Source organism: Molothrus aeneus, chromosome 1 (assembly GCF_037042795.1).
Source record: "Molothrus aeneus isolate 106 chromosome 1, BPBGC_Maene_1.0, whole genome shotgun sequence".
Lineage (NCBI taxonomy): Eukaryota > Metazoa > Chordata > Aves > Passeriformes > Icteridae > Molothrus > Molothrus aeneus.
Window position 1 is genome coordinate 107,538,107 of NC_089646.1, and position 19,294 is coordinate 107,557,400.

Consider the following 19,294-nt stretch of genomic DNA (forward strand, 5'->3'; position numbering starts at 1 on the left):
CACCCCCATTCCTTGGGCTTGGTGACCACTGGCAAGGCAGGCAAAACACTGGTGACTTCAGGGAGCTCTGTGGGCAGAGCCAGTTTGTAGGTTTGGGAGGCAATGGGCACACCCACCGTGTCTGTAACAGATTGCTGGGAGCTGGGCTGATAACCAGACCCCAGCAGACTGAGAATGGTCAGTTGCAATGAAGTTGCTTCTCAGTACAGACCTCAGAATATCCCAGAGCTGCCAGGCTGAAACTTAGTCCATTTCACCAAAAATGAAGAACTACCATGAATATTGGGACCACAGTATGCAGGTATCACATGTAATGATGCATCCACTGTGCATTAAAACCTTAATTTTGTTGAATACAGCAGCTCTCTGAAAGGAGGGTCATACTTGTCAACTCCAGTGCATCAATCAAAATGAGGCAGTGGACTGATCCTTCACAGGCTTACCCAAATCTACTCTGCTCATCAACTGAGCTGCTGTGCTATTTTTAGTTTGATGCATTTGTATTCAAGAGCGTCCTTCAATAAAAAAGGTCTAAAACTGGCTACAGTCTAATAGTAATCAAAAAACAAGACTTGCAACTGAGAACACTGTAAACATTTTAGAAAATTAGCCAATGATTCTTTATTAATAAGTGACAGAAAGTAAAAATACAATCAAAAGTTTTTTCAAAACCCATTTCTAAAACAAACACACCAAAAAAAGAATCATGCCACTCTGATTTTTTTTTTCTTAAACCATTAAAAGAACATTAGGTAAGCTAATGCAACAGCTGTCTGAGCTACTGCTTCCATAGAATAATCCATAATGGTAAAAAAAGCTTTTTCAGGCATTTTAGTGCAATTTATGCTGTTTACAGGTCTTTTTTTCTTTGCATTCTCCATAATTTAGTATCAAATGATATCACTCTAGCTTATAAAATCCCCACTAATTCAAGAAAACTCTACTTAGCAGTAACTTCATTTCCTTTCAGGGCTAATATCAAAGTAGTTGTTTTGAAAACCAACATGATAAGTATCTAGTAGAAGCCTGAAGCTATTCTAGTGCTATACAAGTGGTGATGTATAATTGAACATTAAGTAATCCAAGTAATAGAAGTCATAGGTCAGCTGTCTCTCCTCCTTAGACAATTCCTTTAAATATTGCCTCACTACCTCTGTACTTGTTCTCTCGTCAGAGGAATGTCTGTCTTTGAATTTAGGGAACTTCAGATTGGCTGGAGCACCTACCAGCTGCAGAAAGTAATTGGCATCTTCTTCCAGGGTTTCAAACTTTCCTATAAAATCGTAGTTGATGAGGCAGGGATAGCAGAGCTTACTGACTTGCTCCCAGTGAATGTCCATTCCTATTGGTCGGTGGGAATCCAATAAATATTGGATAAACTCCTTGAACTTAACTCCCGATCCTGTTTTCAGTGCTTCTTCATCTGCATGATGTCTATACTTTTTAATTATTGCCTTCCCAAATACCGGATGGTAATAGCTGTTTGGATGTTCAAACTTATCCCTGAAGGCAGATACCAGTCTTTCCATAGGATCACGTACAAATATGAACTTGGTGTACATGTTCAAGCGTGTGTAGATCCCTTTTAGATCATAACTGTCCAATTTTCTCAGGTGCTTTCCATAGTGCACATCATCATGGGAGATGTTGTTTGCTGAAGCAGCGAGTCCACTGAGCACCATGAGGACCCTTTTCCAGTTGGAGCAGCCTGCTTTTGGCACTTCACAGTACAGAACCTTGTGCCTGTCCTCTACATAAATTCTTGACACTAGGTGCACCAGGTGGGTTTGCAGCTTCTTTCTGCTGTTGTATTTCCTACAGAAGTCCTGCAGGAAGGCCCTGCGCTTTTCCTGGGCGCTGTCTATGTCCTGCCACTCACCACCCTTGACAAATGTCTTGTTTAATGGGTGCAGAGCAGGAGGTAAATACACCCCTCTGAACCAGTTCAGAGGGGACTCACTCACCTTCTGCTGCTCAGGGAGCCGGTTCTCCGAGGAGGCAGCCACCACACCGAAAGGGTCAGTCCTGCCCTGCCAGTGCTTGCTGCTTGAGACATGGTTACTGAGGCTCACAGGAGCACTTCTCCTCCACGCTGCTTTCCTTGGCATCCCCAGAGGCTGGAGCGTGAAGTCCTGCAAACGTGGAAAGGATCAGAGCTTAGAGCACAGTGACAGTCCAGCCCTGCCTGCTCATGTTGCAGCAGCAGCAAGGATGGTGGGGTGTGCACATAACCAAGCCACACCTGGTACTAAAAAGTCCCCTTTGAATTGCTTGATCAATACACCTAATTTAGGAACCAACTGGGCTAATTACAGACATACATGCTTCTGAAGATTACCTCTTAGCACACAGTAGGTCTTCCTACAAAAATAAATAGCTCAAGTCACACCTCTTAAGAAATCAAAAATGGTTCACACAGGGGGGCTGATAGTCCTGCTAGGGGTTGCCAGACACTTTTCTCAACTGAGCACATTTTCCCCTGTGCCAGCACTGGCACTGGTGGAGTGGCACGGTCATTCTCTGGAGTGCACTGGCACAATCACAGTAACAGGTATTGTCTCGGGAGTTTGCAGTTTATTGCAGCCCTGAGACACGTGAAAAGTCTCTGTTTCGGCCCTCACGTTCAAAGAATGAATCGGAGTTCTTCAGTTCTCAGTCTCAGAGTTGTTTATTGTATCTTACCTATAAAAATTTTTCTCCTGTCCAGCCGAGGTCCACTCAGCAGGACAGACAGAGGCACTCTGACCGCCCTTGGGGTGGTGTTATCTCTTTATACTACAATCTACGTATAACATGTTTACAATTACTTTCCAATACCTATCACCTATGTTAGACAGTGAGCTTCTATTCTAAACCGATCCAAAAGTGCCAACACCACAGCAGAAGATGGAGGTAGAGAAGAAGGAGAAGGAAGGCTGGACACACCCAAGTCCCTCCGTCTTGTCCCCAAAACCCCTATTTTAAAAACCCCAAAATCTACTTTTTCACCGAGTGATAATTTTATTATTACACTACTTAAACTTCTGTGGCTTTCAGGTCTTCAGACAAAGTTGGTAATTTGCTCCACGGGTCATAATCAAACCCACAGGTGTTCTAGGCTGCATGCCAGGGTCTCCAAGCCCCCTGGCAGGGTTCCCGGCAACTCTGGACACCCAGAGGGATGTACTGAGTTCTGACACTATTGGATCTACTCCCACCACTGAGACTTGGAGCAGCTCTTGTCCCCCAGTGGTGGCAGGGGACAAAACCAGGGCTCCTAAACAGTTGACATCAGCTGGTTTGAGCAGGATGTAGTGACAGACAAAATCATCCCTCCAAAATAGTCCTACTCTGACCTGCACACAGAGAGATGATGGAAGTGGATGCACTGGACTGAATGTACATACAGGTGTGACTGTGACACAGGTGCCTGCACCTGAGCTGCTTTCACAGATGATAAGGAAAAATAGATGCCTTTGGAGCCTATTCCATCTGACTTATTTAAACATCAACATTAATGACACCAACTAACTAAACATTAACTAGTGACCCTGCAAAGAATGTGAAAAGATGAGACTTTCCTCCTAAACATCTCTCTGTATGTCCCCAGCCATTGTGCAATCCACAAACTGCAGGAGCAGCAAAGCTTACATCTGTGTTTTGATGTCAGATTCTTCAGGGTCTTGTATCATGCAAGTTGACTGAAGAATTTCTTGCAATATGGGTATTTCTGCTTGCTTATTCCTGAGTGGATTCTCATGTGTCTGCTAAGCCTTTTAGATTTTTTTTCTCCTGTTAGCAGGCAAGCCTACTGCATTGGGACACCTCTACAGCTGCTTATTTTCATTACACATCTGGAGAGGAAGGATGCTGGTCAACAGGTTTTTTCAAACATCTTGTTGCATGTAACAGAAAAATGGTTAGATGGCCAGACAAAAACAGACCACCTGACTGCTTCCATGAGCCTAACTTTTTTTGGAAAGCTACATAAAAAGGCTTTTCTGGAATAAACTGATTAAACATTTACTGGAAAGTTGTTTTGTCAACTGCCAGATCATACGTGTGGATTTGGGGGGATGATAAAGTTCATAGGCCAATTCAAATAAAGCTGTTAAAAATTCAGAGGAATAATGTAAGAAATGGTAATGAAAGAAACACAATTTGAATTCCAGTTTGAAAAAAGCCTATGAAAAAACAAGCAGTTCCAAGAAAAGTTAGCATATGTTGCAGTGTAATAATTTCCTTTAACAAAAACAAACCCAGGGGATCAGGCTTTTCTCTACTGCTTCAAGCCACTGACAAGCAGGTCTTTTGCAACTGAACTAATGTTTGTATTGATGAAAACAAATAAAAGAAGAGAGTTGTGCAGGACTTCTATGTCTGTGAGAGAGAAGGTAAGTTGGTGTTTTTAGAGATGCAAAAGGATACTTGAATTCATTGGATTTGATGTGGTCCACTTTTCTAATATTTTTAAAAAAATGTATTCTGTCTAATATTTTATTCTTTAAAACAAATGAAACATATGTGTCTAGAGATTTATCCCTTCTGCCCTAGGATGGAAATAATTCAGGAGCTAAGTCAGTGTGTAACAACAGAAAGCAGTGCTAGTAGTAAATCAGGGTATGACTATGAGCCCAATGGGAGTTTCAGCATCATAGTGAGTGGCAAAGTGCCATTCTTGCAACTGCAGAACCACAGACTTACAAATAATTTAAATGTTTTTACCTTAAAAGGGAAACCTGGAACTTAAAAAGGTGAGATGAAAAATATGGGATACTCAGAAACCAACTACACGATACAAGGCTCAACAGAATTAGGGATAAAATTGTGATGGTGCTAAAGTAACTAAAGGTTGTAAGTTCATCAGTGCAACTCTGGTGATTTTGAAAATTTAGAAGACAGTCTCCAATGATACATGGCTGTACTGGTGTTCCCCAATGCAGAGAAAACTCAGAGAGGGCAGTACCTCATGACTTCCTATGGTATGTCACCTGAATTTAGCAGCTCATTTCTGTGCAAAGAAACTTAAACCATCTGAATTTCAAACCAAAGCCACTAAAATGAGTCCTATACTTCAGAGGAAAGTTCAGCATTCTCGAGCCATCCTGTCTTCCTGAACTAGTGGAAGATGCCCTAGTTCCACTAGAACAGGAGGGAAAAAGGACAGATTGAAAGGTGTGTGTGGTCTTGATTTTGTTCCATTTCAAAGAGTCTGCCTGGGATCCAGGACAAGCCTTGAGGGTAACCCAACATGGTACCAGAGGAGGATTGTATTTTAGTTACAGAAATGGTGAATGCAGCTGTAGGAGTCCTTACTAAAACATTTTTGTGGGATTAAAAACTTCAGAGGAGGATGGACAACTATTCAGAGAAATCTCAGTACCACTGTAAAGGAACATCATGTGCATAGTTGGAGGCAATTGAAAGGGGCTCCTTCCTAGTGAGATGAGGCAAAAGGAGAAAGAATAACTTAGCAAAAAAGGGCCCAACAGAAAACAAAATAAAAAAAAAATAATCCCCAAAAGAAAACCAAAACCAAACCAACCCAAACCCCACAGGCCTACCCCTCTCTCCCTAAGCCAAATAAAAATCCCCAAGAAAAACCCCAAAACTCTAGGGCCAAAGCAATGATACAGGAAGATCTGAGGACCAAGAAGTTATCTCAATTTGTAAAATGTTATTAGCTGCTTTCCTCTTCCCCTTCTCTCTGAGACTTTACTTATCCCACTTATGTTGGCTAATATATGTTTTTATGGTCTCCATGAGGGATAGTGTCCTTGCAGTAAATGCTGGCTTGCTCTAAGAATTGGAACTTGCTCTAAGAATTGGAACAGTAACTTGCTCTAAGAATTGGAACAGATATTTTCCAAAGGCATAAATGGCTGGTACATTGCCATGGAAGTTTTCTAACTCAAAAAAAAATTAAAATAAAAGAAGAAAGAAAGAGATAAAAGCTTTCTATACACTTGCCTGAGTAACTAGATAAGTATGTAATAAAGGTGAGATGAATGAAAAGATTAATTAAGCTTTATTTTTGATGAGAAATATTTAACTAGACAGTTTTCTTGGGAAACTAAGAGAAATTGTTTAATAGATAGTGCCATGTTCCTTAAGCAAAGCTGCCTGACAGTCTGACACTTATCTGCATGAAAGAGCTGAAAGCCACACACTCTGAAAGGATTTAAATATTTTATGACACCAGTCTTACATAAAGAGAGCTGCCTTCTTTGGCTTGCTCTTGGTGTCAGTGATGCTTTGTTGTGCATTTTATGACACTTTAAAGATCTGAACATCTCCATGTTATATCTTTTTTTTTTTCCCCACAGCAATAACAGGTAAACAAAAACTTGCAAAACTGATAAAGACTTTTGAAAAATATCCATGTCCATATATCTGCATTCCTAAAAGTCCATCCCACAAGCTGCTGAGCACCGTTGTTCTGAAAAACACCTGAACGTACACCAACAACAGGCAGCATGCAGACAGCATGTGTCAGACACTGACTCTGGACCCAGATCTTCCCATGCAGACAGCCCTTACCAAACTCTTTGAGCCAAGTGTCCAAGGACAGGAACATCCATTTATGGCTTTCCAAAGAGCTGCTAAGTTTGGGAACCAGCTGCCTGACATGGGAGATGAACTCTGTGGTTACCTTGGAAAGATGCAACGCTGTCCTTAAGACATGCTGACAACCTGTGCAGCGGGCTGCATACATTTAGTCTGAGAATTAAAGCCAGGGAATTGTTGTACCTTTGCCAGTAATTGTGCGAACTGCCCTCTGTTTGCATAAACACATTTGAAAGGAAGGACACTTAAGAAGTGGCCATGAGCCACTAGAAGTGGCCATTTAGAAGAGTAGAAGGCACTGTCTCACTTTAGCTAGGCTGGAACTGAAGACAGATTTAAAAATGAGTTTAAATTTGAGGAAAAAATGGAATTTAACAGAGTTTTTCTGTGATGTGTGGCTACTGGCAGGCAACTCAGTGAAGCTGTTGAAATAAAAGGCATTTTAGAGTCATTAATGAGTTAATGGTTTTTTTTTGGTCCCATTTTTATTGCTGCAGATTCCCTGCTCCTCTCCATTCAAAAAAGGATTTCTCCTCACTGTAAAAATAAGTAGCCAATACTTTCTTTTACACACATTGAAGCTGTCTTTTCCTTTAATACCTTCACAAGCCACTGAGGTAGAAGAGATTGACTACTGCCAAGCATGGTTAAGACTCATCCAATTATGCTTTGTGGTGATTTTACAATGCACGGATGGGATCTCATCTAGGCATTTGCAATTAGAGCAACTCACCATGCAAAAAGATAATGATGTATTGGAAAGGCTGATATTCCAGGGCTGATTTACAAAGATTTAATGGCCTGCAGTGCAAACAGTGCTGTTTCCTAAATGCCTTAGTGCTGGATATTCAGTTTTACTAACAAGAATAATAAAATTAAATAAGCCCAACAGATAATATAGCATGAAGAATAGCAAAGGAAAGAAATATTCTGTTTTCTTGTGCTTTTCTCTGATGCCAACTTACCTGTTTACCTAGGATCTCTCTACAGAAAATTGACAAGAAGTAATTTAAGACAAGGTTCATTTTCCAGTTCACACTCAGACTTTAAAATGATCAAGGAGCACACAGAGATGAGTCTCTTAAATTAAGTTTTTAGTGGAAGGCAGCTTGAGTACTGGAGGACTATAAAACAAACATCCTCCTACTTGGATGGTAGGTGTCTGTGAGTCTTTGAAAACTTTGGAACCAGTAGTTTCAGCCTAAAACCTCAAGTTTTTCACATAATGTTGGAGGGGGCTCTGAGCAAAATGATTTAGTTCAAGTTGTCCCTGCTCATTGCAGGAGGATTGGTCTAAGTGACCTTTGAAAGGTCCCTTCCAACTCAAACTGTTCTGTGATTCTGTGATAATTTTTGGGCACACTTAGAAGAATCTCTTAATCAGAGGACCAAGATTGTGGCAGATAGCTCAGACTTGGTATGCAGTTTAAATGTGAGGAAAAGTTTGCATGATTCCTATTTTCAGCAAGCCAGTGAAGCCTGGATCTGTTACTACCTCACTTCAGCTGTACAAACATGAAGAGCTGTACTTGTATGTGTGAATTTTCTTAATCCTGCCAAAAGGAGAGATTATCCTAACTTCTTTTGTGCTAGAAGACTATTTGGAAAATGTAATACAGAATGATCAGACTCCTCTACTACCACTATGCTACCTGAGCTAACATGTAAATATGCTCAGAACTCTCCCATATCATAGCAGTTGTTTAGTGTAATGTTGGTGAGCTAAACAGAGATTCACAGGATCTCCCAATGGAGAGACTATTCAGGCTACCCACAAGTGACAGAAAATATTTGCTGATGAGGTGCTTCACCTTCTGTGCAGTGGAGATAAACCTCTTGATTCATCACTTGTGCTTGTATCAGCTACTCCAAAGATAATAGGCAGCACTAACCCCTCACCTCCCAGTGGAGCCATGAATTTTTGGCTTATCTAATTTATTCAGGGCATATCACTGATGCTACATTCCTCAAAAGCCAGAGGCAAGACCTTACTGCCACAGACACCACATTTTCCTATGAGATATGTATCCCTAAAACACATGTACTTGTACCAAGCATCTCTAAGATTACTAAACAGGTTGAGGGGAAAAAAATAAGAAAAGAGAGAATACAAAATACTCAGAACTTCCTTCAGAGACTAAGAGGCAAACCTCATAGTTTGTAGCTGAATTACAATTAGGTTCAAAGGAGATCCTTGTGAACTCTGAGCCAGACACAAAATAGAATAACTGATCATAGTAAGAAAAAAAATACTGCAGGTAAATTTTAATTAACAGTAACTTTAAATAGATACCAGTAATTTTAAATACTGCTTTTCAAAACACAGCTTTGTAAATCAGTGACTATTGCCCCTAGAATCTGTTAGCAGAAAATCCAGCATCTCATTGCGCAGTGACTTGGAGTTATGGCAAGGATACAGACCAAGATAGTGAAGAAGGAAAGGGCAGAGGGAAAGAGAGGTTTTTTTCTTTTTATATGGTGTGGCCAACTGTCAGTGATTGGTGTGGAAAAATTTGAAGGGAGAGCCCCAGCCCAGAGATGGTTTTGGAGGAGAACAACCCAGGCCTACAGGCAGTGGGGAAAGTGGAGAGGCCCAATGGTGTAAGCTAAACAGTAACATTATCACAAGTATAGTAGTGTACTTAATAAGGAGATAGGAGAAATCCATTTGTCTTTGGCTGAGACCTCTTAGATACCCAACTCCTGGCTTTGCACCAGCCTCCCTTCCTCTCCCTGCCCTGTCTTGATCTACAGAAAGCACAAAGTCATGCTAATGAGGCAAGACAGTCTGCACGAGCCACTTCCACAAGCTGATTCACATAGTCAGCATCTTGGATGAAGGAAATTAAACTCTAATTTACTTGCCAATTCTTGATCAAATCTGGAATTAGCTACCTCCTGTTTCCACCTTCACAGTCAAAGCATTTGGATTGTCCAAAGCATGCTTTGAATGGGAGGAATAAGAAAGATCAAGGCATAAATAATAGAAAGAGTAGCAATAAAGATGCTATCATTATCAGAAATTAAGTTTTGTATGACAGATTAAAGATTCACCAATACAACTGCGACCAAGTATAGCAAATAAAAAAAGCACTCTGCTCCCTTATTACTAAGAAATAAATAATAGGGAAGGTCACTTGATAGCAATAATAAATTGGTTTCAGGATAGTGCAATGCTGATGCTGCTTGTCTTGCCTCCTGATAACAGTTTTATGGTGCTGGTTCTTTGCACTATAACTTACAGACTTGAAAATAAGCACAGAGCCACTGCAGACCTGACAGCTAGTGTTTGGGCAGAGTCTGCAGCCAATTTGCATGGAGTGCATGCCAGCCTAGATGTGCAGCTAAGATGCACTGCTAATAAAAAGCAATTTTCAGGCCATGGACCTCTTAACACTTGGCCATATTTAGCCCAGCCTCCTTCTTACCCAGCAACACTGGTTTTAGGTACAGGTAAACTGATGTGTTCAAATTGTTTGATTCTGAGCTTAGTTCTCCTCTGTATCAGTAAAACCTAGGTCAAACACTGTGGTCAGTGGCCAGAAATCTTCACCAACATTCACTCACATTTCTGTACGGAACAGCAAATCATTTTAAACAACCCGAAATTCAAAATTCACTAAACTAAGCATGCAATATCCATTTTATGAAGCATAGTGCTTTGTAACAAGTAGGTTTACCTTATGTATAGAGGGAGCTTAAGTCTGAAGATGACACTTTCAGGCAATCTCTGTATATTACATATTGATCTCTTATTTGAACTCATTAAGTAATGCTAATGTGCCTATTTTTCATAACTTAAAGCACAGAAGTAAATCAAATAACCTAAACAGTTCCTGCTGTTGACAAATACAATTCCCAAAATTGCTATTTTCAAGCATATTTGAAACACATCTTTGAAAACAAATAGCGTCTCTTGCATGTTCACAACTCAAGCCAGGCAGGAATTTTCGAGCGCATTTCATATTTCAGACAACATCTATTTTCCTCTCTTAAGAAAAGGGACACCAACATTTTTTTATCCAAGGAGGGGCCATGTCTCAGCCCTTGCTGATCAACACCCAGCCTGCACAGGAGAGACCCTGTACCCATTTCCTTGTGTGCATGAGTAGACATATTTGGCAGGAAGCTGACCAAACTGCTGGGTGTTAATCCTGGAGGTTAATCCTGCACGTTTGGACTGAAACACTGGCTCCAATTTCCCAGCAAATGCTTTGAGAATAGAGGCCTGAAATCTAATGCTGTGCTTCTGCACACAAAGCAGAGTTCCTCACATTAGCGGCTGTGGCAAGATTCACAGGGTTTTTTTTGTTTCTGGTAAACAGAATCCATCTCTATCTTGTTTGCAGGTAAACACACTTATCTTCCAGCATAAACAAGACATCTTGCTGTTTTAGAAATAATAAGAAAAGTTTCCAATGAAACTAAGTTCAGATGAAGAATATTAATGTATATTCAGGCATGAAGAATTCAATTTCTCCCAAATTGCTTTGGAAGAGACACTAAGATCTCTAGAGATCTCAAAGCATTTTCCCTTCAATCAAAATTAGCATTTAATTCAAATTAGATGACTTTATTGGTAAATAAAAAAGAAGTAGAAATATAAATGCGCTCTAGGTAGGCAAATATATCAAATATGTGTTTGCCTACATTTGTACACTTTTAAACAAATTTGTGTGTTAATTTCCAGGCAGAAAAAAAAGAATACTTGAGAAATGATTGCATTCATAAATTACAGTGGGAAAAAACAGACTGTGAATTGACAAAGGGCATTATTCACTGTACAGTCCATCCTCACACTGACTGACCCTGTTTCACTGAATGGGGCTGTCATGTCTATCACAGGTAAAAGAAAATACACTGGCTTATTCTGTAGCAGATTTTTGTGAGGCTCTTCCCCGAATATGCATTGATATGCAAGCAGTGCCACAGCTGACCAGTGTGCCACCCAAACACTAACTATTTCAAGCACCATCCCTCCCTGAAGCACAGGAGTCATAAGAGCAGCACTGTGTTTAAGGGTAGCTGCACCCACTAGAGCCACAGTGTTTGGTTTTGTGCAAGTCCCTTGACCTTCACACTTCATTTTTCTGTGTCTGTAAACCACAGGAAAGATAATAATTGCCTAGCCCATGTGAATATTGTGATTCCTACTTTCTGATTAACACTGGTAGAAAAACTTGCCATTTTACAGAGCAAAAAGAGACAGAAAACTGATAACTGGGACTGCCACACAACTTCCCAGTCCATGCTGCCCTTCATTGCTTAAACCTCTCACCATGTCTTTCAATACTTCTGTTGAGCATTCAATCTGTTGCATATTGTTATGTTTGTTTGTTTGGTTTTTTCCCCAAAAGAATAATTCTTCATAAAATTTAAGATAGTTTTATCTTCAGACACTGCACTTATGTTCCTGTCTGTACAACCTGAGAAGCAGTTTCCTCCACGAGGGACTGAGAAGGTTCTCACATAAAAATATCCTCTGTACTTATTTAAATAATTTTTCCTCCTGCATTTTTTTTTCTGAGAGTCACCATCTTGGTACTATATATTATGAACTAATCAGTGAAGGACTGTTACATTATCTGAACTCAAAGGGGGCAGAGAATGCTATCAGAAGCAACTTTTATCAGCTTGGAAGAAAGAAAATGTTATGTGTAGGGAAAAATGGAACATTTTTCCCCAACTGATTTTATCTGATAAAATATCAGATAAAAAAATTAAAAATTAATTAAAAAAAATGCAGCTTCTGCTTACTGATACAAAATGTGCAGGGGGAGCAGGAAGGATCTCATATTCAACCAGACAGGGCTTGGAGCTGTCTACCTCAAACAAGTGAACAAATGAGAACCTATAGGAGATTATCAGGTGACCCACCAAGTGGATTAGGGAAAAGTGGAGTGTCTGGAAAGTTATCCAGTGGAAAAGGACCTGGGGATGCTGGTTAACAGCAGCTGGAGCTGAGCCACTGTGTGTGCCCAGGTGGCCAAGGGCTTGGTTTGTATCAAAATAATTTGTATTTTTGATAAAAATCAAGGAATCTAGGTTTGAATCAAAAATATGGCCAAACAGGACTAGGAAAAGGTTTGTCCCTTTGTACTCAGCACTGGTGAGGCCCCACTTCAAGCCTGGAGCAAGGAAGGTTTCCCTTGGTGGAGAAGGATCAGCTTAGGGAATATTTAAACAAACTAGACAGAAACAAGTCCTTATGGAACAGGAAGAGGGAGCTTATGGAATGAACTCATGAGTGTTGAAGGAGCTGGAGGATGTCACTGTGAGCCTATTCTTTATTATCTTTGGAAGATCATGGTGACTGGGGAAGGTTTCCTGAGGACTGGAAGAAAGCAAACATCACTCCTATCTTTAAGGCTGGATAGCAAGGAAATGACAGGCTGATCAGCTTCGCCTCATTACCCAGGAGCATGACAGAGCAAGGGACTATTCCTCCCCAGGTGCATTTCACCTTGATGAACTTCATGAGGTTACTGGTGGTCCATTTCTCCACACGGTTGAAGCCCCTCTGAATGGCAGCACAACTCTCTGTTGTATCAGCAATTCCTCAGCCCATTTTACATCCTGTGACAACTCCCTGAGGGTTCACTCCATCCCATCATCTTGGTATATAATGAAGAAGTTAAATGGTATTTATTCAGCTGTGACCTCTGGGGTACTCCACTGGTGACTGTCCTCCAGCTAAATCTCATGTTGTATGGATTTATGAAGGGGAAATTGATCCTGACCAGTCTAATAGTCCTGTACAAGCAGATGAGTGAATCAGTGGCAAGTACTGGATCTTGTTTATCTCAAATTTACTAAGGCTTTTGGCATTCCCATAACACCTTCACGAAGTACAGGTTAGGTAAGTGCTCAGTGAGCTGGACTGAAAACTTAAGCTCAAACAGTTGTGCACAAAATGCAGCTGGAGGCCATTCACTACTGCCCCAAGGTCGATGGTAAGCTCAAACAGTTGTGCACAAAATGCAGCTGGAGGCCATTCACTACTGCCCCAAGGTCGATGGTGGGTCCAAAAGTGTCCCACATCTTTATTACTGACCTGGATGATGAGACAGAACATACCCTCACCAAGTCTGCAGGCAATACAAAATTAGGAGGAGTGGCTGATACACCAGAGGGCTGTGCTGCCAATCACAAGGACCTCAATGGACTTGAGAAATGGCTAAACAGGAATTTCATGAGATTTGACAAAATGGAATGCGAAGTCCTGCAGCTGGGACAGGCTGGGGGTTGCAGAGGGGGAAAGCAGCTTTGCAGGAATGGACCTGAGGGTACTGGAGAACAAGCTGCCTGTGGGCCAGCAATGTGCTCTCAAAGCAAAAAAGGCCAACAGCCTCCTGGGCTGCATTAGGCAGAGCAATTCCAGCAGATCAGGAGAGGTGATCCTTCACATTTGCTCAGCCCTGGTGAGACACAGACACACTGGGAGTGCTGTGTGCAGTTCTGGGCTACCCAGTGCAGGAGACGTGGGCATACTGGAATGCATCCAGTGTATAAATGGACATGGAGGTAGACATGCTGGAGTGAGTTCAGTGAAGAGGCAACAAGGTATTTAAAGGTTAGGAGCATGTGACATACAGGCAGTGGCCAAGAGAGCTGGTGATGTTTAGCTTGCAGAAGAGGAGGCTTGGAGACAGCTTATCAATGTATATAACCTGGGAGGGAAGAAGTGGGGGGAGTAAAAATGATGGTGCCAGACTCCTCTCAGAGGTGTTCAGTGACAGGACAGGAGGAAGTGGGCACAAAGTGTGATACAAGGAATTCCATATAAATACAACAAAATACATTTCTACTGTGTGAATATCAAGGAATCCAGGAATATCCATGAGCAGAGGAACCACTATTCTTGAAGGTACTCAAAATCCAACCAGATGTGACCCTGGACAACCTGCTCTATGAGTAAGGGGGTTAGACAAGATGATCTCCAGAGATGCCTTCCAACCTCAAGCATTAGGTGATTCTATAAAGCACATGAGGGTGAAACAATAGATCAGTTTGTTTAGTGGGCTAAATGCATTAGCTCTCTCATAGATTTTCAAACTCTTAATTTTGGGGCAATAAAGTATGTAACACTGAGGAATATGATCCCAAACTGGGAAAACAGAAGGAAGGACCATACCTATCAGATAACCTCAGAGTGGCAGGACTTGGAAGCTGGCATAAATGGACTGAAGTTTTTTTTTAGCTAGGTCATTTGAGATGATGAAGGGGATAGAGGAGAAAACTGGAGTAAACTATAGCAGTGCACAAGGGCAACCAAGGAGTTTGGTCTGAACTGTGAAGTTTTCAATCATGTTAATATAGATTTATTACACCATGTGCCCGAAGCAACCTTCAGGTCATATTCATATTCCTCATCATGGTCTGTGCAACAAACTTATATTGTCATTTAACAGAGGTTTGAGTTATCTTTGACTTCTTTTCTTTGGCACAAGCTGTGCACATACTGACAGTATGTCAGAGCTGCAGTAATCCATGGTCCAACCCCAGCTCTAGCAAGTATATTGCCTCATCACTATCCTTTCTGTGTTCCTGCTTTGTAGCCCCACATGCAGAAAGGGGAATATTCCCTGACAGAGCACTGACTGAGGGATGGATGTGCCACTTCAAGAGAGTCTGCCTTGACCAAAAACTCCACAGTGACAAAATAGGGGGATGGATCCTGGGGAGTCTCCCAACTTGACCTGCAGCTTCACTGCAGAAGGGACAGGCCCAAGTCTGAGCTCAAACACAACTGAGATTTTAAACCAAAAGTCTGACTCTGCAAGCAACTTCAACTTCCAAATGCAATTACACATATTCTTGTCAGTCCTTCAGAGATTCAGAGGCACTGGACAAAATTGTATGTAGGACTGTATATTAAGACCACAACACAAGCAAATATGAGGGTTAAGGATGAAACATAAAGGATTTCCCCAGGCAAATTTTGATTGGTGGTCTGTAATGTGTTGTTTTGCCAATACTGTTATATAGAAACAAGGTTTTTTCTTGTTTCCTTCCATTTTCCTCAGCAGTCATTAACCTGCTACAGTAAACAGGCTGTACATTGGTGCCAGGACTTACCCTTGAAGTTGCAAAGGTAGTTAAAAACAGGTATTGAAAAGCAGTGTGTGTGCTTCATCTGGTTGACTGCTGGTGGTAGATGACCACTACTGTTAAATGAACATACATATTTATATACATAAATGACAAAAATGGTGTTCGAGGAACACCAGCAGATGACTTATGATTAAAGGGAAAAAAAGCTAGTGAAGATGCCAACTGTAGTGAAAGGTTTCTGGAAGCAGATACTCCCTGAGTGTTTTGTCTATGTCATGTTTCACTAAACTTTGCTTAGGCTTTAGAAGAGCTAAGAACCACACAGAAACCACAGTGGTCTTCAAGATTAGAGAGGTCCCAGATGCACACAGACAGTCAGGGGTTTACCCAGCAGGAGGTCACTGGGACAGCAGCTTTATCATTTCTCCATCCCCTCTCTGTTTCACTCACCTCTCAACAAGATATTTCCTGCTATTTGCCCCTTTGCACTTCTGCTCCTGTCAAGTCGTAACATCATCCATCTTCTGCAGAGACCTTCTCCCTCACTTAAATTACTGGCAGCCAGTTTAAATCACTGTTGCTGAACTGAACTTAAAGGGGACTAAAGGATCTTACCCTGCATATAAAATTTTAACTTCAGGATTGAAAATAAAAAGAATCCTTCCATTACAGATATTCCATCATGATCAACACTCGTTTAAATATTTTTGTTGAATCAATACAAGTACAAATCAAATTTGAAGTGCTTATGTAGTTGTGCCCTAAATGACAATCTTGAAAATTAAATTGATTTCTGCTCTGAAATACTCTTCCAATTCTTGGAAATCCGAAGGATATTGAACTGGAATGGGACATCACCAGCTGAAGTAGTACCCATTTAAATGGGCATGTCCACAAATCAACTTTTTACAGCTTTATTTAGATACATTCAGCATATCAAGACAACATAATATTCTTCCAAAGTTAGATACTCTTAAGTTAATTGCAGAGAGACAGAGCAGGTGAACCATTCAATAAAGGCAAGACAGTGGCATGCAGGAAAAGACCAAGACTGGTCACACAAAGTACAGCAGATTATCCACCCTTTGAAAACGTGGCAAGTTTTTTTTTTAAAATCACAATACATTCTTCCTCAGAAAAGGGCAATGGCATGCACCGAGCTGATTTTGTAACACAGAAAATGTGCAGAATTAGGTCTCCAATCAACCATTCACACACTGCCAGTGTTGCCTCAAGTTGTGGTTTAAAAATACAAGTGCCCCCCCTTCTGGCCAACAGAGACTCCCAAAAGTGGCTTTGCAAGAGATTTCCGGCTAATTTTAAAATGCAGTTTCGGTTATAAAAGCTAATTAGACTTGTTCTAGGATATAAACTCTCAGTCAAAGCAAATAACTCCCATTAAATTCCAAAACATTTCTACAGTTATTTTAAAAAGTGAAAGATTTCCTTTGCTTATGCAATGCCATGTTCTGGACTAGATATCTATCCATCAGTTTCTCAATAATGACAATGTTGTAAAAACTCTGAATATTGCATTGTGCCACAGGACCAGGCTTCCCATAAGTGGCTTCCCAGACATGCTAGGGTTTACTTGGTGAAGAATGGTGCCAGCTCAGGCCACTGAAAGTGACACACTGGCATCTGTGCCATGCTCAGCCATGGCAGGGGACTTGCTGTAAGACCCAAACCAGGCTGCTTTAGGTGGTCAGTCCCCTGCCAGGTTAGTCCTTCACTTTGGTGATCAGTTCACAGCTAACTGTGATGTAATTACTCCAATGCCTCCATATATAGCTTAGAAGGAAGATGGTTGGAGGGAGAGTAATTGCTGGACTGCAAATATTTTAATGACTGCTTTTTAAGTGGCATTTCAAAATAAATCTCACAAACAATCCAGATGCCCATTTATATGCCATCTGGACAACAGCATTCAGCAAGAGGACAAGAAGCCAGAGAATGACAAGCAAGCACACTGCTTCTGTGGAGTTGGGTCCTTTCACTCCACAAGGGCATGTCACTGAGGAAAGCAAACTCTGGGCTTCGTCCTCTCTTACTGGTTAGAAATTTTTTCAGTTTAGTTTCTATATGCTTTTCCTGATGTTGAAATGACAAATTACAATATATAAAGGTTTTTTCATAAGTAATTGCTCTTGATACAGTAATAAAGACAGGATGAAAAACACCTCTGCAAGCAATGTCACAGTTTAGTGCAGCCTCAATGAAAATTCATGGCAGAAATAACCCAAGAAACACCGAAATACACTGCTTACATGTGTTGTTCGGGTATTTATATCAATAGCTTTCTGCCTTTTAAAAGGAATACTAGCAAACAGAAGGGAAAAAAAGGCATAATGTTGTGCTACAAAATTTGATACCAATGAACAAATTACCTCTGGGCTTTGTCCTCAGCACCAGCACGGGAAGTAGATGAACTGAATTGCTTAAATGGAAAATCTTAGATCAAAATGATGGCTACTCCTGTGAATTCAACACATCTGCAGAGTCAGCAAGTTGTCAGACACGTGCTCCTTAGCACACCTGTATTGCTAATATTAGTGTATCTCATGAAGTTCTCCTTTCTACTTGCCACAACTCTCTACTGTCTGAAAATTAAGTTAACAAAAAGTATGAAAGTTTCCAAATACCTGATTAATTGTCTCTTGTTGCAGTTTTTTCCCAGACTCTGAAAGGGAAAGAAAAAAATAGTTTGCATATATTCTAATCAATATGATAGGGGACATGCAGAGCAACAAACAGTAAATTAGTAAAAAAATAATCAAAACCTATAATTAAGAAACAGAATTTAACATGTAGAAATTACATGTGGAAATAAACATAAAATAAAAGAAACACAAGCCTCTCTTATAAAAGAAGATTGAGATAGGTAGCCAGTCTTGCTAACCTGGAACCCCACAAGATATTTAAACATTCAAAGGGGAGGAAAAAAAATTCTAACATGTAGTATAAAGCCTCTTAATGTTGCAAGATGTACTACGTGACCAAGAGACTGGTAGCATCCAGCTCACAATGTGACCACTGGAGGAGAAAAGCAACTTCTGCCATTACCTTAAAATAAAATTAAATGCCTGTGTCAAGACTGAGGCTCAGCACCAGCTGGTCTAAGGAGAAATTCTATCCTGATATTATCCACAAAGTGGCAAGTTAAATTATAGTCTTGTTTCCTTATTCTGGCCTTCTTCTGCAGTGTCCTTCAGTGTGCTCATGGAGATAAAATCAAAACCTAGACAGAACACTGCTTTTCTACACTGTCTGGGACTCTTGCAGCAAGGACACCTCAAATCTGTTCTTTGCTTTTTGACCAAAAGGGGCAGTAATTTGTTCCATTTACTGCTCCCATGCACTAGTTGTCAAAAGGGCAGCTGGTATCAGTTTGCTACTGGAGACTGCCCACACATATTGGGGAAAGTCAGGAATTTCACACTTGCCTATCCAGCTAGGCTACGTGCTCCCTGAGGGTTTTTAAAAATAATAATGATAGGACAGGACTTACAACCTGTCAGTATCACTATTAACTCTCAGGGGAGCCTGCCTAGCTTGGGTAGCTGCCACCTCCAGCCCTGGAAAGGATACTCCATTTCAACAAAACTTTTCCATATTGATAAGTGTGGCACAAGCAGAATTTTTAAAATGAGGTGAAAATATTTAAAGTGTTAAAATACAGTATAAAGACTCTACT

The 19,294-nt window shown here is 40.8% G+C and overlaps 1 protein-coding gene across 1 annotated transcript in view; it reads right to left on the reverse strand.

The window, feature by feature from the left end:
- Positions 1–704: 704 nt before the first annotated feature.
- CHST9 (carbohydrate sulfotransferase 9) overlaps positions 705–19,294 on the reverse strand; it is an 86,665-nt gene continuing 68,075 nt past the window's right edge. Inside the window, exons 5-6 of the mRNA XM_066562646.1 lie at positions 18,243–18,280; positions 705–2,132 (exon numbers count right to left, since the gene is read on the reverse strand). Of these exons, the coding sequence (XP_066418743.1) occupies positions 1,044–2,132; positions 18,243–18,280 (1,127 nt within the window). The 3' untranslated portion in view covers positions 705–1,043. The remainder of the gene's footprint in view (positions 2,133–18,242; positions 18,281–19,294) is intronic.